The sequence below is a fragment of the Hyaena hyaena genome, unplaced genomic scaffold (genome assembly GCF_003009895.1).
Source record: "Hyaena hyaena isolate Hyena2069 unplaced genomic scaffold, ASM300989v1 scaffold_195, whole genome shotgun sequence".
Taxonomy (NCBI): Eukaryota; Metazoa; Chordata; class Mammalia; order Carnivora; family Hyaenidae; genus Hyaena; species Hyaena hyaena.
This window is the reverse complement of record NW_024080827.1, coordinates 1,013,802-1,036,540: the sequence shown is the minus strand read 5'-3', so window position 1 is coordinate 1,036,540 and position 22,739 is coordinate 1,013,802. Positions and strand designations below refer to the sequence as shown.

The following is a 22,739-nucleotide window of genomic DNA, read 5'->3' as shown; positions in this document are numbered from 1 at the left end:
AAATTATTTTCTTAGAAAAGATTCGTAGAAGAAAAAATTAAGGTTATTAAAGGCATTTTAAAGGTCCCGATTCACATTGTCAAACTACTTCATACTTGCATAGTTTAATGAATTTATTGGCCACCAACGGTATATAAAAATGACTGCAAAAATTATATCTCATCATTTTAAAATTTCTGAAAGCAGTTGTATAATTACCTGGTTGTTTGAAAATGAAAAAAAAAAGTTATGTTCAAATCTGACAGTAAAACCATGAGCCCCTGAGGATAATTGGCTTTCCATACCACTTCCAACACCCTCATGGTCCAGTGTCACATGCTGGTTACTGCTAAATTCCACTTCTTCAATGGGAGCCCTTCCAGTGACAATGGTTGTTTCAGGAATAGGCAGAAATACTTCTGCCAGCAAAGTGGTACCACTGTGTCCGACTGTTTCATATACCTGAAATTGAGGAAGAGAAACAGACAAATAAAAATACTAAGTGTGCCCACTCCCAGGTATTTAGTCCATTTATCTATGTTAATCGCCGTTTTAGCCCAGAGCACCCATTTCAGGGTGGAAAAGCTGAGTTGTGTTATGGTTCCCATGGAGACTAAATTGCACCCATTTGTGGCCAAGTTGTTGACATCCTGTCCTCTTCTCTAGCCTACTTTCCTGGGGTAGAGAGGTTAATCAAAGTAGCTGTTACCACAATTGTTTCCATTTCAAACTAATACACAGGTTATCTGGGGGAATGGGCTTCCTCCTTTTCCCAGTATATGTTATTTCAGAAAGTAATGCCATCAGGTGGAATGGGTGAGATGAAATGGACATGCCACGGGATGATTTATTATTCACACCCAACCTCAACGTCAATAGAAGAAGTATCATACCTAGATGTACTCTAGAGTATCAGGTTCAAATCTACTATTTAGTACATCTTTCATGTTCTTTCTTTCAAGAGCTCATTTTATTTGTTAGCCGCTGAAACCCTACCATCTCCTTCTCAGACTTTCTCCCAAGCTGGAGCGAACTTGACCAACTGTGGCTGTAATTACTGTGGCGTGTCTTGTAATGCTATCACTATGAGATGAAGGATCCAATGTCAAGGCAACCATAGATTATGAATACACAATGCAGCTTCAAGAGAAGCCTTTGTTCTATTGGATCAAATTTCTCTTGTATCCTTGGATCATTTCTCTTTTGTGGGAGAAGATGACAAAATATCCACCGTTCTGGCTTCATTCCTATGTTTTATTCTTCCCTTCCAAGAGGTCTCTCTGGCTGGTACACATTTCTCTAAAATGCTGATTCCACTCTTTTCACTTTTACTAATTAAATCTTCATATTTTTCTTCTTGTGCAGTAGAACCCCCCTCTGATACTTCCCACTTAACAATGGAATGCACAAAGATGACACTATGGACCCTCTGGACCCTCTCTACCTACGCTCCCTTACAAGACATATGATATGAATTCTTTCTGAGGATGGAGATGAGGATGAATTTGTGTTAGGCGGCCATCCTGGCCCCATCTCGCTGGGATCCACCAGCTCGCAATCGCCAGATGGCTGACTGAGCTTGTCCACTGAGGCAAAGACAAAGGCAAATGCTACATTGGAACTGAACTCAGGACCCCACACTTAATATCACTGTGAGCTATTCTTGTTTTTATTAAAATTTTTTTAATGTTTATTTACTTTTGAGAGAGAGAAAGCAAGGGAGGGGCAGAGAGAGAGGGAGACAGAGGATATGAAGCTGGCTCTGCGTGAACTTCTCTTTTCTGACTATATTGGCTAATGCCTCCAAAATAATGTTAAATGGAAGTGGAGATAGTAGACACCCTTGCCTCGTTCCTGAACCTAGTGAGAATACTTCTAGGGTTTCTCCCAATAAGATGCTTTGTTTAGGACTGAAGTCTACATACATTTTTTTATTTTAAGAAAGCATCCATCCATTCTTAATTCTGAAGTTTTTATTAGAAAAGAGTACTGTGAGCTATTCTAACAGGCTAGTGCTCCAAGAGACCTGTGGTAGTCAGAACTTACCTGTGCAGATTGGCCAAGGTCACCTAATTCAGGGTGCAGCAGAGAGCCCATGAGTAAGCCACATTCTCCAAATTCATCTTTATCAATAAAAAGACGATGTTTTGGTCTCTATTAAAAGTATCTTTTATAGGGGCACCTGGGTGGCACAGTTGGTTGGGCGTCCAACTTCAGCTCAGATCATGATCTTAAAGTTCATGAATTTGAGCCCTCCACCAGACTCCGTGCTGACAGCTCAGAGCCTGGAGTCTGCTTTGGATCCTGTGTTTCCCTCTCTCTCTGCCCCTCCCCTGATCACACTCTGTCTTCCTCTCTCAAAAATAAACGTTAAAATATAAAAAAATCTTTTGTGTTAAATGTGAAACATATAACTTTAAAAGAATAATATATCATGAACCTATCCCATTGCCTGGCTTAAATACCGTTAGCTTATGATTAATCTGATTTCATCTATACTCTCATCCTTTCCCTCTTCACCAGTATTTGGAATCCAGACATCATTTCATCTGGAAACATTTCAATATGTGTCTCTAAAAGATAAGGATATTAAGAAGCAGAGTTATAATACTATCATTGCAGTAATTTCCTAATAACGTCAAATATTAGTAAGTTTCAAATTTTCTTCAGAGTATCAAGAAATTACTGTAAAACTTCATTTGAATCAAAATATGTTCTGTACAGTGCGACTGAATGAGAAGTCCCTCAAGCCTCTACTAATCTATAGGTGACCCCTCCCCCCTTTTATACTTTTTAAAAAACACTTTTTCTCTGTATTTTTATTGGTTTAGAGCCCTCACGTAAAAAGGCAGGCCATTTATTGCCTGCCTCAACCTCGCATAAGGGCCTGTGGATTTGTAATCTTACAGAGCTTAAAGACCATAGAGCAGGTTGTTTTTTCTTGCATATGAGAGCTTGGTTGACCATTAAATTATGGACTCAGTAACATGAAGTTTCAGCTTGAGAAAGTGTTATGTTTTCTTTCCTTTTTAAAAGCTTTTAGTTTTTTTGCCAGAACTTTGAGGCCTCTGTTTGTAGGAAGCCCAGTACAGGCTTTAGACTTGGTATTTTGTTCAATCTTTCGCATATTCCTATGAAGGATGGTTTGTGGTGAAGATTAAGCAGGATAACAGACCTAACAATTCTGGATAATGGATTTGAAATTCCCAGAGGAGAAACTCGCCTAGCCACTCATTTAGTAATTCAAAAAGCTGGAATTTGAATCCACAACTGTTTCACTTCAAAACTTATACCTTTTATTGTTATGTCTTCCTTATGGGCCAGGGACAATCAGAAAGGTGATCAAACAATTAAGAATTCTTTTACAGCCAAAACCATGATCCAGAAAATATAGTTTAGACAAATTGGTGAGAAAAAATGGTTGAAAGAGTATTTAAAATCCGAATGAAGGGCACCTGGGTGACTCAGTCGGTTGAGCGTCCGACTTCAGCTCAGGTCATGATGGCATGGTTTGTGAGTTTGAGCCCCGTGTCAGGCTCTGTGCTGACAGCTCAGAGCCTGGACCCTGCTTTCGTGTCTCTCTCTCTCTGACTCTCTCCCACTTGCATTCTCTCTCTTTCTCTCTCAAAAATGAATAAACATTAAAAAATTAAAAAAAAAAAGAAAAAAAAAACACAAAATGGAAGTACTACAAAAACAATGTCTATTATCAAAGCTTAAAGGATCACTTCAGCATATGCAACTGTGATCAAAAGACCACTGAACTATAGAGTTCTTGGTTGCTCAGAACTCTCAAGAAAGTGACTATCTCTGCAAGACAGGTGTGCCCCACTCACTTCAGTACAGGTGCTTTAACTCACTATAAGCTGCCCATTGTACTGGGCACCAAGTGAGGCATGCAGGAAGTTGCTACCTGTCCACTAATACCCACTTATGTGCCACCGCCCTGCCCTGTATTTTCCCTAAAGAAACACTTATCCACTCTATCGAAATTCCTTGTTTATGTATTGTATGTCTTACGGGATGTGGAGATTCCTGGGGGTAGGGGTCTTGCTTAATTTCCCTTTGAATGTCCGGTACCTGCCATCTGGGAGTTAATGTATTTAGAAGGGAGCATGGTAACTCTCTATAGACGTAAGTTTTTGTTGTTGTTATTATTATTATTATTATGCACATTCTTTGCCCAATGGGGGTTCAAACTCATGACCTCGAGATAAGAGTGCTTCACCGACTGAGCCAGCCAGGCACTCCTAGAAGTAAGGCATTACATGATAAATCCATGGGATGAAATGGGTTTCTTCTCTGAACAGCTGGTAGACCTGGGTGTAGTATGGCTCTCAGATTTTCCTCATTGCCTTTGTTTACTCCACACCTGTCACTCCTCTCTCAGCCTGCAGGGGGCAGTGTGGCAGACAGGACAGGGCCGACTTGTGTTCCAAGAGATCCAGGTCTGAATCCTGACATTGACACTTGGGTAGCTTTGTGACGCTGAGCATGATCTTCCCCGCTTTTTGCTTTCATTGTAAAACAAAGATGTTATTTAAAGCTCCCCAGGGAGGCAGTGCCGAAGCTTAGCTCACAGGGATGAAAAGTCTCTTCCCTATGTATGAGCTCAATAAATATTTATTCTTCTTCCTCTGGGCATACAATTGACAATAAGCACCTGCATTTTTATAGTACTTTATGGTTTACAAAGCTCTTTTACAAACATAATTACACCTCCCAAATAGCTTGTTAAATCTTGCTGGTCAACTGATTTTAGTAAACTTTATGACATAAGAATTTCTTTTCTTTAAATTAAACTTAGACTTGTAAGATCTGTCTTTTCAAGACACTTGAATTTTTTTCAAGGAAGGTATTAAGATGCTGGGGATTTATAGGAATTTTGTGGCCTATTCCACATTCGTAATTAAATCTTCTATATCCCCAAAGACAAGGAGGTGAAAAATGAAATACATTAAGGCTTCAATGCTTTTAAAAAATCAGGAGCTAATGAAGCCTTGATATTACTTCAAGTTAAGGAAATAGAAAAGATACCAATAGCCAGAAAATACCATTTATGACAGTAAAATGCTTCAGAAAGTGACTGCAGTATTTATTTTAATATTTGATTGAACCTTGTTTCTCTGACCCTGTGATTCTCTTCCTTTCTACTTCTTCAGAATTCCAAATGTTCCAGCACTCAGTGCAGTTAAATAGGTGTGTGAGGCATATTTAAAAATAAGAATAAATCCAAGTATTTTTTATATACCTTCCATCTCCTTCTATAAAGGACCCCAGTGTTTGCTTACTCAGCTAAGATAAAGTTTCTATATTATGTAGCTCCAATGGCTTTACAAAAACATCCCTGTTAGACTTTCATAATTCATCAAATAGTTTATTGTGGAAAGAACACAAGAGTTGCTTCTAAGCTTTTCTGTTTTGGTTTTTATTCCTTGTGGGTGTGCCCTGTGCTGCCCATCATGCTTCGTAATGATCCATAAAATGTCCTTCCTGCTCTCGGCTGCCTGGCTCCTCTACAGTCATCGTACAATTGAATGGATAAATAAGATGTGTGTGTAAAAAAAATATCTGTTTTGGACTTACGTCCACAAAGGGCCAGTAAAAACCACAAAAGCGAGCCAGCCAAGGGCTGACCAACACACTTCTCCAAATAGGAGTGTTTTTCCCACTCGGAGAGTGTGGTTCTGCAGATGGGCTGCAGAAATCAGAAATCAGGAGTGGAAGTAGGAAGGAACTTGAGTAATTGCGAGCTCGGTTCAAAGGGAAAATCCCCTATCTCAGTCCACATGCCAAGAATATGAAAGCTCAACAGGATTGGTTCATAAGGAAAAAATAACATGCTAAAAAATGTAAGCGCCACCCAGCAGAACAACGTGGTAGTTGTTGGACTGGAGAGTCGAGGACAGAAGTGACAGATACAGAAGTGAATGATGAAGAAATGAAGGGGATCGATCATCACAAAACTGTTTTATTTCTAAATGGGATTTCATGTTTGTGGAAGGCCAAGCATTTGTTGTGGAAAGACCTCAGGTACGGAGATTTTTAGCATCTTTTTGGGGGGACCCTGTGCTTTCTCCTTGTCTTGAGAAGTCCAGCCTCACATGCCCTTTGGGGACAGCTATGGTTCAACTGCTTTGGACTCTCCCAGGTCCAGCTGTCACGAAGTCCTGTCAATCTCTCCTTTCAAGGCCATGGTGTTGATCTAATTAATTCTTTCCACCTGTGTCCAGTATGGGGCCCCCCCATTCTGTCCCCTTACTACCAGCTTTTTGTCCCAGCTCTGGCCTTACTTCCTGCTTCAGGGGACAACCCTGGCATTCTTTTTTTTTTTAAGTTTATTTTGAGAGTGAGAGGAAGAGAGCATGAGCGAGAAAGGGACAGAGTGAGAGGAGAGACAGAATTCCAAGCAGGCTCTGTGTTGTCAGCACAGAGCCCACCTCAGGGCTTAAACTCACAAACTGTGAGATCATGACCTGAGTCAACACTAAGAGTCAGACGCTTAAACCACTGACCACTCAGCCCCCGCCCCCCCCACCCCGATCTGGGACATTCTTTTCTCAAGCCTGGCTTGAGTCTTATGGTTCAAAACATGCAAGGAATCAAACCCTGCAATCAAATCCCACCAAGCGTCCTTGACATCCACACTAAGCTGGTCCTGTTTCTCTATAGCTCTCTCTCTCTCATCTCTGGTGGATTTAAAGCTCCCCATGGAGCCCCTAGGTGGCTCAGTTGGTTAAGCGTCTGACTTCAGCTCAGTTCATGATCTCATGGTTTGTGAGTTGGAGCCTGGCTTCGGGCTCTGTGCTGACAGCTCAGAGCCTGGGTCCTGCTTTAGATTCTGTGTCTCCCTTTCTCTCTGCCCCTTCTCACTCATGCTCTGTTTATTTATTCTCAAAAATAAATAAACATTAAAAAAATAAAGCTCTCCAAGGCCATGGGCACCCCTCTGACCAGGGGCTTCCAGTTCTCACTGCACTCTTGGCTTGGGATTAGACACTCAGTTGGCTCTCACTCAAGCAGCAAACATTTATGGCTTATTTGTTGGGTCATCAATGAATGCATTAAAGTTCTGAGAATCTTGGAACTCTTTCTGAAATACATTGGGCTCTCAGGTTAGGGATTTGAGGACACTGGCATAAGCAGATGCGTTCTTTTTTTTAAACAATTTTTAGCATTTATTAAAGACAGAGTATGAGGGAGTTACAGATTCTGAAGCAGGCTCCAGGCTCTGGGTTGTCAGCACAGAGCCTAACACCATGTTCTAACTCTTGAACTGTGAGATCATGACCTGAGCCAAAGTCAGATGTTTAACTGACTGAGCTGCCCACACACGCCCATCAAGTTTTATTCTTAATTTAGACAGTTTTTTGTGTGCAGTCAATATCTATTTATTTTTTAAAGTTTTGTCTTTATTTTGAGAAAAAGTGTGCATGCTCACACGCGTGAGTGGGGGATGGGCAGAAAGAGAGGAAGAGAGACCCAAGCAGGCTCTTGCTGTCAGCACAAAGCCGGATGTGGGGCTCAAACCCATGAACCGTAAGATCATGACCTGAGCCGAAGTTGGACACTCCACCCAGGTTCTCCTTCCTCTACCAGTTTTAACAGGTTTTAAACTATTGAGATCTAGCTAATGGTTGATATTCTCAATGTCAAACAATATTCATGGCCAACTGTTAACCAGTCAGAAGGGATGTCAGCCATACATGAGAACAAGGTCCTGGAGGCATTAGCCTTATTCACACACCCTTTAATTAGTCCACTGTAGGAAGGTCCAAGGGATCCTAGAAGTAGGGTCTATGTGGTCCGGGTGGCATTTTGGGAATCCAGTGCATAAGTATTTAAATATTTCAGTAATGATACAGCTGTAATAGTACTTATAATGTCAATTACAACCAGTAGGTAGTGGCTGCCTGGATATAGTGTTGGGAAGGATTCTGGAGTTATATCCAGGCTCAGTGGGGGAAGAAGACATGGTCATGTAGTTATTTCTTGCAAGGGTGGTGGATGGGAATGAGAAATTTCTGCATGAATGGTAGATGAGGACTAGTGTTTTCTTTGTGGGTGGTGGATGGCAAGCAAAAGCATGTGTGCCAGATATTTGCAACCCTAGTTAACAGGCTTATTACTATCATAAAAGAGAATTCTGTTAGCATCACAGGAAAGGATTCACCATTAGAATAGCAAGTTTGGACAGTGTAGTGAATTAAATAGTGTCCTCCAAAAATTGCTGTGTACCTGAAACCACAGAATGTAACCTTATTTGGAAATAGGGTCCTTACAGATATAATTAGTGAAGCATCTAGATGAGCTCATGCCAGATTATGGTTGGCCCTAAGTCCAATGAGGTAAGAGACAAAAAAGGACATGTAGAGACAATAATATGGCCACATGAAGATGGAGACTGTAGTGATGCTACCACAAACCAAGCGACTCCAAGGGCCACCAGAAGCAGAAGAAGCAAGGAAGGATTCATCTTTAGAACTTTTGCGGGGAACATGGACCTACAGAACCCTAGATTTCAGACCTCAGGGTTTCCAGAGCTGTGAAAACATAAAGATCTGTTGTTTAAAATTTTTTTTAATTAAAAAAAAATTTTAATGTTTATTTATTTTTGAGAGAGAGAGTGTGTGAGCAGGGGAGGGGCAGACAGAGAGGGAGACACAGAATCTGAAGCGGGCTGCAGGCTCTGAGCTGTCAGCACAAAGCCTGATGCGGGGCTCAAACTCGCAAATAGCAAGATCATGACCTGGGCCAAAGCCGGATGCTTAACTGACAGCCACCCAGGCGCCCTGAATATCTGTTGTTTTAAGCCACCAAGTTTGTGTGACTTAGTTGGGCAGCCCTAGAAAATGAAAACAGACCCAAATAAATACATTGCTAATGGTGGGATTTAGGTTCACAGTGAAATTTATTTTGGGGAAATCCTACAGCCTATAGCCACCCTGTCATAGCTACCTGTGATTATGGCAATATTGATTTCTGAGGTATATCATGCTAGGATCCAGGTAGACAGTGATACTGAAGTACTCTATTAAAAAAGCCAGGGACCCCCTACCTCTCATCCCCCTTCCCCATCTTGAGGTATACACTGAAGCACCGAGGCCAGCATTTTCAGGAGGTGAGCAGGGAAACAGATCTCCTTAGCTGCCCAGACCGAAAGAAGAGACATGCCCAAGAGGAGGCTGACCTTCTATTGACCTTGAAAATCTATCAAGACACCAGTATAGCCAATAGATGATTTAAAACCATCTTGCACCTGTGATCACCGAAAGATGCTTGGGACAGTGCCTATAATTAAAATGCGTACCTGCAGTGTCAAACTCTCCGGCCAATTGAATATTTGCAAATTGAAAATCTGTCCAAAGTGAACTCGGAAGTCCGCCCCGAGTGGCCGACTGTCAGTCCTGGACACTTCCTTGTCGTTGAAGATCACCTTTAGATGTATTGAGCGCCTCTTGACATCCTCCCTTCGCAAGACCTCCACCCTGCAAAAGGAGACCAATCATAGGTGGGGTTAGTAATTGACCAGGGAAAACTAGAGTGGCTGACAAATGGGCACTGAACAGAGCAAGATGCCCTCTAGAGGTGACTCTGCCAGTCGTGTTACCTCTCATTGCACCAAATCAGCCACAGGTCTCAAGGAGCATCATATAACAAATTTGACATGGACTAAGAGACACTCAAAGGGCCACAGCAGACAGAAGAAATGGGGTCCAAGCATCATTACCTGTACTACAGTGTCATTAATTGGTTTCAAAGAAGCCTTATTTTGCACCCCAAAGTGTTAAGTAAACAGAAACACAGTCCTTGTAATTGGAGGGAATTCAATCCATAAGGGATAGTAGTGATTTACATTTGGGTGTGATGTTTTATCCCAAAAATGTAATAGCATAAAAATTAACAACACAGGAAGCAACAGATGTTGGTGAGGATGTGGAGAAAGGGGAGCCCTCTTATACTGTTGGTGGGAATGCAAACTGGTGCAGCCACTGTGGAAAACAGTGTGGAGATTCCTCAAAAAGTTAAAAATAGAACTACCCTATGACCCGGCAATTGCAATACTAGTTATTTATCCAAAGGATACAAAAATAAAGATTCAAAGGTGTGCATGCACAATGATGTTTACCAGCCTTTTCAATAATAGCCAAATTATGGAAAAAGCCCATATGTCCATCGATTGATGAATGGATAAAGTAAATGTGGTATATATATATATACATATACCATGAAAGTTTACTCAGCCATCAAAAAATGAAATCTTGCCATTTGCAATGATGTGGATAGAACTAGAGCGTATTATGCTAAGCAAAAGAAATCAGTCAGAGAAAGACAAATACCATATGATTTCATTTGTATGTGAAATTTAAGAAACAAAACAGATGAACATATGGGAAGAAAAAGAAAAGAGGAAAACAGACCATAAAGACTATCAGCGATAGAGAACAAACTGAGCGTTGATGGCCAGAAGTGGGGGGATGGGCTAGATGGGCACTGGGCATTAAGGAGGGTACTTGTGATGAGCATTGGATGTTATATGTAAGTGACGAATCACTAAATTCTAATCCTGAAACCAATATTATAGTATATATTAACTATACAATCTAAACAAAAATTTCCAGAAAGTTATGTTGCTGGATCAAGTTAAAAAAAAAAATTTTTTTTTAATGTTTTATTTATTTCTGAGAGAGAGAGAGAGAGAGAGACATAGTGTGAGCAGGGGAGGGTCAGAGATAGAGGGAGACCCAGAATCTGAAGCAGACTCCAGGCTCTGAGCTAGCTGTCAGCACAGAGCCCAATGCGGGGCTCAAACCCACGAACTGTGAGATCATGACCTGAGCCAAAGTCGGACACTTAACTGACAGAGCCACTCAGGTGCCCCAAGAACTGTTCCTTTTTTTGAAAGGCTTTTTGAGTTGAAAAAAAAAAAGGTGTCCTGGCACGCATATCACTCTTATTATAGCCAGGAAGCTAACAAAAATCAAAACCTCCAAGAATAGTCTCTAATTTTACTGTGCGTATTTGCAGAGATGTCCACCCAAAGAGCCAGTTATTGGTTAGGTCAAGAGCAACTTAAGCTTGGTAAGAACAGGAGAAGCTTAGAAAATAAAATCAAATCCGAAATGCACGCAGGGATTTTTGGTGGTAAAGTCTTTTTCTGAATTGCAGTGAAGGGCACCTGGGTGGCACAGTCGATTAAGTATCTGATTCTTGATCTTGGCTCAAGACATGATCTCGCGGTTGCGTGTCTGAGCCCCGCATCCGGCTCTGTGTTGATGGTGTGGAGCCCACTTGGGATTCTGCTTCCCCTTCTCCCTGCCCCTCACCCACTTGTGTTCTTTCTCTCACTCTCCAAATACATAAATACTTTAAAAAAAATTTTAGTGAGACATACACAACATAACACTTATCATTTTAACTCTTTTTGAGTGACCAGCTCAGTGACATCAAATATATTCTTAATATGCAATCATTGCCACGATCCTCCAGAACGCTTTTAGCATCCCAAATAGAAGTCCTGTATCCATTCAGCTGGGTGGTAGCTTTAACTTTTTACATCTCTGTAATTTAGGCCCATCCCAGACATGAAATTGCTCAACTGACTTCAACTGTTTTTGTTTTGTCAACTGTTTTTGTTTTGTTTTATTTTTTCTATAACGGAATTTAACACCAAATTTCAGGAAATATTAAAGACACCCAAAGACTCTACTCGGAGTTCTTATATGGCTTAGTTCCAGCAACATCTTGCCATGACCAGACTTAAGACACATTCTTCTGCACGGCCACCCTAACGTGAAGGCCCGATGAGAAGGCCGATCATAGTCATTGGCTTGGGGTAACCTGGTCTACAGTCCCAAATCCCTCTGAAAACAGAAACTCAAGTCTGAGGTATATATTCTCAGTGAAAATGAGATTCATGACAAAAGATTGCCAAATCAAGGCCAAATTTTCCCAAAATGTGATTACATGTTTTTAAAAAAACATGTAATAAAAAACCCTCCATGTAATCTCATATTTTGGATGCTTATTATAAAATTATATGGTATGCTATTTGTGGCTTGAAAATAGCTAATTCATTGCTGGGGAATAGTTTGTTTATATGCAGTATCCGAATGGTATGAAATTAAGAAGACACAAGAAAAAAGCCACAGTTACAAAACACATTACCGGTACATTCACAGAAGTTTAAAACTAAGCAGGTTGTAGGAAGTCTTAAGTGGACATCCTAAGGAATCCCCACATCCTACGTATGTCTGAGGGTAACTTGAATTTATTGTACGTATAGATGTATGTGCGGGAAGTGGAGCTTCTGACTGGTTCTCTTTTAGGCATTGGATGACTAGAAATGTATTTCTATGTAAACCTGGAGAATAGGCTTCAGATGGCTACAGCGGATAGCCACAATTCCTCTGGGAAGCTTTCTGGGGCCTCCGAAGAGAGAAGTTGGCCTCTGAGGGCCAAGGACAGACCTGCATGTCTGTGCCAAGCCAGTGGACAGGAGACACATTGCTGCTGCAGATAAAGGCTCTAAATCAAAAGCCACGTGGGCAGTGGCTAGGAAGAATGCCTCCTACAGGCAGCCTCCCTTGGCGTACGCCTGCGTGACCAGTGGGGATACCTGAGGCAGGTGAACCATTTGACATACCAAAATATGGACAAACACCTTCGATTTCATAGAGATCACTCTATACGATACTTATTACAGAGTTCAAAGTTCTGCTGATCATACTGTGTCAGTTAGGGGATGCACCCTCCACATAGTGCTCGCATGAGCACGCATGAGGGTGTGCCACAGGTCACTGTCACTTACGGCCTGAGCATCTGCTCACCTGGGACACTGCTCATTGGGTGTGACGCTCCCCGCCAGGCTCAGCTCCGGGACCAGCATGGGCTCCCCAGGTCTTCTCCTGCTCCGGGCTGCCCTCTCCCTCACTTGCTGCTCCATCAGGGCCCGATCGGTGGGCTCCGGGGGGACCGGTTTCACAGGATCCTCCCCAGGATATGGCTCCTCCATCTCCTCTTCGGGATGTTCTTCAACTTCTTGCTTCTTTTTCTTCTTCTTGGCCCTCTGTTGGGTAAAAGGCAATCTTATGTCAAACAGTAATCTGGGAATTTCATTCAAGACCACAGTCTTCAGACCCAGATAGACCTGGCTGTAAACCCAGCCCCACCTCAAGCAGCGGTGTGCACTCAGGCAGCGTACTAAGCCGCATGACCTCTCTGTGCCTCAGTTTTCTCATCTCCAAAATGGGGACAACCACAGTAAACTCTTCCCAGAGCTGCTGAACTGAGATAATGCCTGGAAAGCACTTAGCATAGTGCCTGGGACCCAGAAAGAGCTTAAAAACATTAGCTATTCACATGATCATTAATATTGGTGCTAAAGGCCAAGGACACGTCTTGAAATCAAAGTAAGGCTGTGAGCTGGCATTGCAAGGCACCCGATCTATAACTTCTTGCCCGTGAATTCAATGTTGCAGGGTTAGGTGTGCAAAGTGATATGATTTTCCGGGGAAGCCTAGAAGCATCACTACCTTACATTCAACGGGAGACAGAGCAGAGCCAGAAGAGACCCCAGTCGGCCTGTCTAGTTTCCCTCCTCAGGCCTCAAGGGGTGGCCTCCCAGACCCCTCTGATCCCTAAGGTCAGCCCTGCTCAAGGCTGAGTGACTTGACAAACCTGGGCTTTCTTCCAGGCTTTCCACTGCTGGTATGCGGCTCTGTATTCTTCCATCTTCTGTTCATGCTCTTCCATGTGTTCTTCCAATAATTCGCTTATTTCAGCTTTAATTTCTGTTTCGTATGCCTCTTCGTCTGCTTTCTGGTCAACTTTTTCCCTTTAAGATAATTTACAGCACCTTGGTTATTTCTTGAAATTCAGTAAGAGACTGATAATAACAGCAAATACCTGTATGCCGGGCTTGCTATGGAGCAGATCCTCTTTCTTTCTTTCTTTTTTTAAAAAATTTTAATGTTATTATTTCCGAGACAGAGAGAGAGAGAGAGAGAGAGAGAGAGAGGCAGCATGAGCAGGGGAGGGTCAGAGAGAGAGGGAGACACAGAATCTGAAGCAGGCTCCAGGTTCTGAGCTCTCAGCACAGAGACCGACACGGGGCTCGAACCCACGGACTGTGAGATCATGACCTGAGCTGAAGTCAGACGCTCAACACACTGAGCCACCCAGGTGCCCCCCTCTTTCAAAAGCTTTGTACGTGTTAGCTCACAACCCTGTGAGGCTGATACTACTATCATCTGCATTTTACCCATGAGGAGACTGAGGCACAGAGAGATTAGGTAATGTGCCCCAAAACACACACTGGTGAGTGGAAGAGCTGGAATATGGGCCCAGTCTATTTCCAGCCAAGCAACAATGCCACTCGGGGCTAAGTGATCCAGGTGGCATACAGACAGTCAGTGCCTGTAGAGTCCTGACCGGTAGTGGTAGAGTTTCGTTGTACATATTTTATTTGTGCTTCAAGTCTCTGAGAAACCATTTCATTATGTTACTACCGAGCCCCCAAAACTACTATTCTGACTTTGGATCAACAATTTGAGTTTTTCTTTGACGATTCTGCTGATACTTTATCAGGAGCTCCGCCCAGCCCAGAGCAGCGTTCCCCACAGTGTGCTCGGTGGAACATTAGTTCTGTGAGATCCGTGCCAAAAAAGGTGCTGTGGCTGAGTCAACTTGGGATTAAACAAATGTGGCATGTTACTGAGCAGTGTGACTGTCTGGGAAGGGGGTGACAGTCACACCAAACACCTCCAGCCTAGCACTTTGGAATTTTTGCAGCTCATTGCCTGGGCTTAGTGACCAATGCACTCTGGGCTGTGGGTTCTACTTCTAAAGATCCTGTCCTTTTTAGGTAAACTTACTCAGGTGCCTAAGGCTCACACAGGTTTGCTAATGTAGCATGCTTGCTGACTTACACATGGGACCTGGTGGTTTAGCAATGAACAGCCCCCTAAGGCACAGGCTCTTAGAGCTCTAGGATCCTACTGAAGAAGTCACTTGGGAAACACAGCGGTACTGGAAATTTAGAAACGTCAGAGAAAATCTGGCTCATAATTTATGAGCCATTCATCTTGCTCTCTGGTATGTGGAGGCATAAATAAACTAGTTGAAATCCAATGACTTTTACAGGAAAACAATTATGCTGTATCATAAGGCAGCTAGGTGAATCAAGGGTGTAAAAGAAGGCACTCCAAAAAAATGTAGGAGGCAGGTACTTATGGGAGAATGGGGTGTTAAATATCACCAAAAGTGTCACCTGGAGGGGACCTTAACAATAAATTTCCTATAAATTTTAGTTTATCTTAAACTGAAGGAAAGAAGAGAAAGCATTAGGTAAATATTTATGTTCTGCTTCTGGGTGGGAAGGATAGCCTGGAAGATGGAATTCGGAAGCTGAAACACTGGAATTTCTGGGACACATCCCCCGTTTCTATGGGACAGACTACTTGGATCTGTTTTTCACCAGCTACTATTAACTCACCCGATACCAAGTGGCAGCTGGTCTGTTCGGGACCAGACATCCAACGGTGACCAGATCCCTGCCTTCCTAAAACATGGTCTTGTCTTTGTCCCTGGACGGTTTCTGTCCAGGGACAGAAAAAATGAAAATTATGAAATTTATGAAACCCGAAAAAAATCACAGCTTGCAGCTATCTTTGGCTAAAACAGGACTGTCTTCAAAGCAAAGCATCAGATAAATGCCCATGTTTATTACGTTTCATGTTGATGTATGGCACAACATGAAAAGAAGAAATCTGAAGAAACAGTCAGGAAGGGACCAAAATCAGCAGCAGAGCTGTTTCTTAATTAATATACAGAATACGGTTTTGTTGTGATAACTCGACTTTTAATCATGTATCAAAGTCTAGTGGATGAGGCAGCATACATGTTATCAAAGCACACTTTCTTTGCACCATACACAAAGATCTATTCCAAACGGGCTAAAGATGAATGAGAAAGATAAAACTATAAAGAGTACAGAGGCCATATAATAGAGTATCTACTTGACTCAGGGAAATGATTTCTAAAGAAGCATACAAAAAGTACAAATCATAAAAGGAAAAATGAATATATTCTATCCGTGTAAAATGAAGAATTTCTACCATGAAAAAGAATAAAGAGACTAAAGAGACAAGTACAGAGTGGGAGAGGCGATCTGCAATGCACATCAACAAAGGCCCCATGTCCAGGATAGATGCCAAACTCCTACCAATTATGAAAAAGATGCAAAGACAAACAGTTCAGCTCAAAAGTCAACAAAAGCCTTGAACAGAAGAAATCAAAATGGGCAATTTATGAATGGGAAATGAGAAATTAAGCCATGCCATCAGACTGGCAAAGTGTGAGATTTGACAAGACCAAGTGACGTAGATGGTACGGGCAATATGGACCTCAAGGAACATCGCTCAAAGTACAAATCAGCACAACCACTCTGGAAAAGTATAATCAGCACGTGAGTATCAGAAAAACACATCTCCTAAGACTCAACAATTTCACTTCTGGGTATGTGTCAGGAGGGCTGAGGCACATGTACCTTAAAAGACACGTACAGGGGCGCCTGGGTGGCTCAGTCGGTTAAACGTCCGACTTTGGCTCAGGTCATGATCACATGATTTGTGGGTTCGAGCCCCGCGTCGGGCTCTGTGCTGACAGCTAGCTCAGAGCCTGGAGCCTGCTTCCAATTCTGTGTCTCCCTCTCTCTCTGACCCTCCCCTGTTCACGCTGTTTCTCAATCTCTCTCTCTCTCTCTCTCTCTCAGAAATAAATAAAAAATATTAAAAAAAAAAGACACGTACAAAGTACCTATAGAAGTGAGAAACAGAATCAACTCAAATGCCCATTAACAGTAAAATGAACAAATACTGTTATAGTCATATAATGAATATAAAGCAAAGAAAATAAATAAACTATAGCTATAAAGTAGCTGAATCTCACACAGTATTAAAGAATACACTGAAAAGAGTACACACAACCTACTTTCATTTGTGGATACATCCAATACAGGTGTTATTAAGCTACATTTTTTAAAGGAATTACAGGTAGATGGAAAACCTGGAAATAAACACAAAGAAATGCCGATCATAAAAGTCTGGAAAATGGTAACTTCTGGGATGGAGGGGGAAGTAGTTGGGGTTAAGAACCTGGGGGCTGCTCAGGTACCTGTAATGTCCTATTTCTTTACCTGGGGAGTGGTTACATTGTTATTTATTTGTCACTCTTTATTCATAATAATTAATTTTTTAAAAGAGAGAGACAGCATGAGAGTGTGAGCAGGGATGGACAGAAGAAGAAGAAGAAAGAGAATCTTAAGCAGGCATTCATGCTTAGCGCTCAGCACAGAGCCCAACATGGGGTTCGATCCCATGATGGTAAGATCATGACCCTCGCAGAAGTCAAGAGTTGGACAGTCAACTGACTGAGCCACCCAGATGCCCCTATTTGTAATTACTTTTTAAACTGTATCCATGTTTTACACATTTCCTCAATAAAACAATCTTTGAAAAAAGCTTACTTTCTCAAAACAAGTTTCAAGGGTGTATTTGTAAACCTCTGAAATTCTCGAAGGGATTTCATCTCCTTCCAAACTTTTATGATGGCTTTAAGCAATGTTCGATCTTTTTCTTGTTCAGCATCACGCAGTTTTCTTGTTTGCCTAGAAGATAGAACATGTTGATATATATTAAAAAGTTATTCAGGTGGGTATGTAAATTAAAAAAGAAACTATTAATGCTATAGCAATTGTATATTTAATTTGATACCTATAATACTTTTTAAGTACTAGAAATCCAAAAATATGCATGGAAATTTGAAGACAATAGGATGCTAATGTTTCAAGAGGTTGATTTTTTTTTCTCTAGGTGAATCTGATGTCAGTTAAACTAAATTACCTTCTGAACTTCTTATTAATACTATGTGCCTTAAACAAACAGTTACCTTTGAAGTTATAAAAATAAGAGGTCCAGTAAACTCAGTTCTCATGTACTAAATTATTGTAGACATAGGAAACTATGTTGCTATCTCAGTTAACAACAAACATTAAAAGCTGTCTCTGTTAACACAAGCCACAAGTTCTACATTTAGGAGAAGTAAAGTTGCGCACTGCCTGCCTTCATGAGTCTTCAGTGTTAACTAGATTAACAATATTTCTAGTTTGATTTGAAGAGACATCAGTTGGAAATGCTTTCATTTTTATTCTCATTATTTAGAGTGTTTGGAAGTTATCTGATGCCTTACTTTAAGCCCTTTCTATGATTGATAGTCAAATCCAGAACCCAAATGTACTCTATTATACTATTAATCAACTAGTTAACTAGACAATTTTTCTTTTCTTGAACAAGTAGCAGGTGTCATTCCAGGAGATTTGGGAATGCCTAAGATTGGAGGTGTCTCTGTCCTCAAGGAATTTACAATTTAGCTCAGGAGTCATACACATAGATAAACAATTACAACAAGGGGAGTTTTGCCTAAGAGAGTGCCATGGGAAACTAGAGAGGAAGGGTCTCATGAATTAGCACCTCCTGACCTCTAGAGGAAGGCGTAAGTCTGGAGGTTGTACTTGTGATGACTCAGTCTGTGGAGGTGGTACAGAGAAGCACAGAGGTCTACGTTCCTAATTATTCGACTGTTGGCTCTGGAAGAAGAAGATGGCGGAAGACGACAGCCAGTTAGTGGTTGGGTGGCCAAGATTTGGGATTCTCCGAAGACTTCACAGAAACAAGCAAGCAGTGAACTAAGAAACCTTCTTCTTGAGAAGCAGTGAAGCATGTGGTTAAGGGCATAGATGTTGGATCTTGACTCTGTAGGTTGAGATCCTGGGTCTCTCATCTGTGAGCTGACCTAGCAAACAATTTACTTGTCCCTGCCTCATCTGTAAGCTAGCGGTGCTAACAGAATCTACTTCACAGGGTTGTTGAGAGGAGTAAGTGTTAATGCTAGAACTGTGCCCGACATCTGATAAGTGGCCCGCAAGTGTTACTGGTCACTATCAAGTGGTCTGTTCTCTTGTGCCCTCAGCTGCTACCTCCCTGGCCTCCTTTTTAAAAACTGTGGTATAAAAATATCTTACTGAATTCTATGACACCTTGAAGCTTTCTAACATATTTTCTATTCCCTTTTTTAGTACCTGACAAAATAGTTCTCAGAAATGCTAAAAACAAACTCTTACCAAGAAAAACTTGACATCAGAGCTACAGAGGCAAAGCATCACAAAAGAATATTCAATGACCAATTGTGGTCAGGGCTCTGGAGGAAAAGGCAAAGGCAGTTTTTCCCAGGGAGTCAGGTAACACTTTTCTGAAACCTGGTGCAGATGGGGTCTGGAGGGGGGAAGAGGGTATCAGTCCTGAGGTGTAACTCTGGGAGTTCACTGGCCTCCCTGGATGATCTTTCCAACCACGGGACTGGATTCACCTCAGGAGGAAATGCAGATTAATAAAGAAAGGAAAAAGAAAAGCCCTGGGGGGGACTTAGAATGTTTCGAAGCTGGGCAGAGAAAGATGACAGATGCAGGATGGTGGGAATGACAAGCAGCAAGAAAGGGGTGCGGACATCAAAGAGGGTGATGTAGGGAGGAGAAGGGAAGAAATACATCACAATAGACCCTTCTGATGACAAGGCCCCTTGCTGTCAAGAAGTCAGGTGGCAGGAAGGGCTTGGCAAGGCAGAGGTCCCCAGGAACTGTGGCCAGATCCGCCTCACAGGAAAGGTGAGTGGGTGAACGAGCATGAGTTCAGTGAACAGGATGGGGGGGGAGGGAGCCGAGCAGCAAGAATGGTTGGTGTTTTCCACAAGCTTGGCTGTGAAGGGAAATACAGAAAGAAAGCGGTAGCCAGATGGGGCTGTAGGGTCATAGAATTTTTACTTGTTCACGTCTGAGTAGGTCTGAGGGTTAAGATCCAGTAGAGAGAGTGAAATACAGTGTCTCCCTGTCTTACACCAACACCGTGCTTCCTTCCTTGTACAGCTGGTTTCGGCTCAGAGGACCAGCAAATGCGGTCGTGAAGCCGTTTACAGAAAAGAAGATGGAAAATGCTTGCCGTGGTGCTGGCTGAGGTGAGCTGCACCAGCCAATGACTTGGTCGATGCCCGGCGGGAGCTCACCGGCCACTGGTCAGGTCAGCAGGAGCCAGGGGTCCACTAGAGGGGACATCCAGGAACAAGCTGTCTGCTTTGAATTGGTTTTAGCAATAGTTAAACGTCAGCAAAAGACTAAAACCCCCTCTTTTGCGGGGCCAGAAATGCAGAAGGACTGCACTGGGTCTGCCCCTGGCTCGGTCTGTGCACCTTCCACACAGTTCTGCCAGCTTTCAAATGCTGATTAATAAATACAAGTCCATATAAAACCCCTCCTGTATCCCCAAAAGCTTTTGGTCCCTTTCCTTACCAATGTATGCTAGACCAAAAATTATTTTCACAAGGAGGCTGCAATGTGGGCTTTTTGTTTTAGCATAAATAAGACTTTTCATTTCATTTTATTTTTTTAAAGTTTATTTATTTTGAGAGAGAGAGAGAGAGAGACAGTGCGAGCAGGGGAGGGGCAGAGAGAGAGAGAGAGAGAGAGAGAGAGAGAAAACCCAGGTAAGCTCTGTACTGACGGTGCAGAGCCCAAATTCAGGGCTTGAACTCATGAATAGCGAAATCATGACCTGAGCTGAAATCAAGAGTTGGACACTTAACCAACTGAGCCATCCAGGCACCCCAAGAATTTTCATTTTAAAACATACTCTTCATACTTTTACAATGACAGCATCTCAACATCACTAATTTCCACTTCGCTGGAAGAATTTCTAACTCAAGGCTCGACTGTAAAAAGAAAAGTATGCATTTAAAGTCCTTGATTTATTAATTCCTGTTCTAAGAACTTATCTTGTGGAAATGTACAGGTACACAAATATATACACACAGGAATGTCAATTAGAGTACAGTTTCAATATGAAAAATAGGAATCATACAAATGCCTTTCAGTAGGGGACATAGCATTTATATGAGGTCAGCCTTTAAAAAACGATACAGACCAAGATGTTCTGCAATAGGAAAAGGTCTGAGATGCATTTTGCATAGAAAATCAAGTTGTGAGATGGTACGTGCAATGGTCCCTTAAAAAAAATACAAACACATGAACACATCTGTGTATGCGTGCATGAGTATGTACATGTGTATGTACATGTGGAAGAACTAGCAAAAATCTGTTACTGTGATTTTCCCTGAGGGATGGGACTCCAGAAGATAGTCCCCTTCTACGTTACGTAGTTCCGTCTTATTTGACAGCAATCAGGGCTTTAATTTTTGAATTTTAATTTTGAAAAATGCCAAGAAATAGAAAAGTGTCATAAATAATAGGACATGTGTTCACATTTTGTATATTTACTCAGGGATATTTTTTTTGGCTCAAATGTTATAGTTACAGGGGAAGACCTCTTGAATTTCTTTCCCTTCTCTCCCTCCCTCGAGGAAGCAACCGGCACCTGTATCTTTTCTGTCCGAGTGTACCACACATGGGTGTGCCTCCAGACGAGTGTTGTGTTGGGTATTCTTTAGGGTTCATAAGCCATATCACACGGTGAGTATCCTCTTAACACCTGGGGGTTTTCATTCAACATTGTTTTATGCATATGCAGATCTAAGTCAGTTTAACTGTGCTATAGATGTTCAGTGTAAGACTATACCAGACGTGTTCATTCTGGCATGGGTTTATTCCTTGTTCCTTACTTTTGTAAACGATGCTGTGAAATCCAGAATTTCTGGGTCCCAGCTTGTGGGCACTTTCCACACTTTGCTAGCCTGTGGTCGGGCTCCCCTCTAAAGTGGTGGCCATAGCAATGTTCGTTTACACCAGTGGAGCGCGTGAGTCACAATACCATACCTACAACCTCATTCTTTTATTGGATTTTAACTTTGGTGTTAATATGATGGATATATCTCATTATTTCATTTGGTTCAATTTCTCATGTATTCAGTGCATTCAGAAAAATCGAAAACAAAAGGAAAAAATGTTTCAACAAGTACACATCTAACAAGAGGGAAGAAAGTAGAAGTTACGACAGAGTTTACTCACCGGATTTCAGATTTATACTCGTTGATAGTTTTTTGGGTTGTATCAAGAGACTTGGGAGTTTTTGCTGGATTAAGTCCTGTCTGGACAGCATTTCTTAGAGCTTGGAGCTTAAAAAAATATGGATAAAAGTTTTGAGTTAGAAATTCTATTACCTATTGCAAATTACATGCTCCGAACCACCCACGTCTCCAGCACAAAATGATGCCAGCAAGTCTGCGAGGGGATGTTCAAGTCTGCTGTTCCCACACTTTCACCGAAACGAACTCTGACAGAGAGCTGTTTCTTCTATTCTTAAAAAAGAAAAGCAATAAAAAAACCAGTGTATGTCCGTCCCTGTTCTGTAGCCCAGATAATCAAATTGCTCATGACAAATGTTACTTTCATGTGTGTGTCTCAAAAATAAGGTTTCTTTCAAGGTTAAAGGTGGATCTTTCTGGGTCCTAGACATATAGTGATATTTTTGTGAACTGATCATAAAATCATAGACTCGTAAAAGGAGGTATTGTGGAGATATTTCTTATTTGGGAAGTAGTTTTAAAGTCAGGGTATGGGAGGAAAGTTGCCCATAGTCAAAATTACCCAAGAAAATCCCATCAGATTAGTGTCACATTGGAAATAAATGTCAGAGATCCATTTCGTTGAGCATCATTTGAAACAACTGACCTGTGTTTGGGTACCCTGTTATGGAAAA

General features: G+C 41.8%; 1 protein-coding gene and 1 long non-coding RNA gene across 5 annotated transcripts in view; one reads left to right on the top strand and one right to left on the bottom strand.

Annotated features, from left to right (window-relative positions):
• Nucleotides 1-22,739, bottom strand: part of CC2D2A (coiled-coil and C2 domain containing 2A) — a 132,993-nt gene that overhangs the window by 51,093 nt on the left and 59,161 nt on the right. For all 4 annotated transcript variants that reach the window (XM_039241550.1, XM_039241554.1, XM_039241551.1 and 1 more), the window contains 6 exons: nt 22,049-22,155; nt 17,507-17,647; nt 13,660-13,816; nt 12,810-13,048; nt 9,290-9,467; nt 285-441 (listed from right to left, as the gene is read on the bottom strand). In XM_039241550.1, coding sequence (XP_039097481.1) covers nt 285-441; nt 9,290-9,467; nt 12,810-13,048; nt 13,660-13,816; nt 17,507-17,647; nt 22,049-22,155 — 979 coding nt within the window. The remainder of the gene's footprint in view (nt 1-284; nt 442-9,289; nt 9,468-12,809; nt 13,049-13,659; nt 13,817-17,506; nt 17,648-22,048; nt 22,156-22,739) is intronic.
• Nucleotides 19,635-20,340, top strand: LOC120237992. Its single transcript, XR_005530110.1, has 2 exons — nt 19,635-19,699; nt 19,958-20,340. It is a non-coding gene; the product is annotated as an uncharacterized LOC120237992 (long non-coding RNA).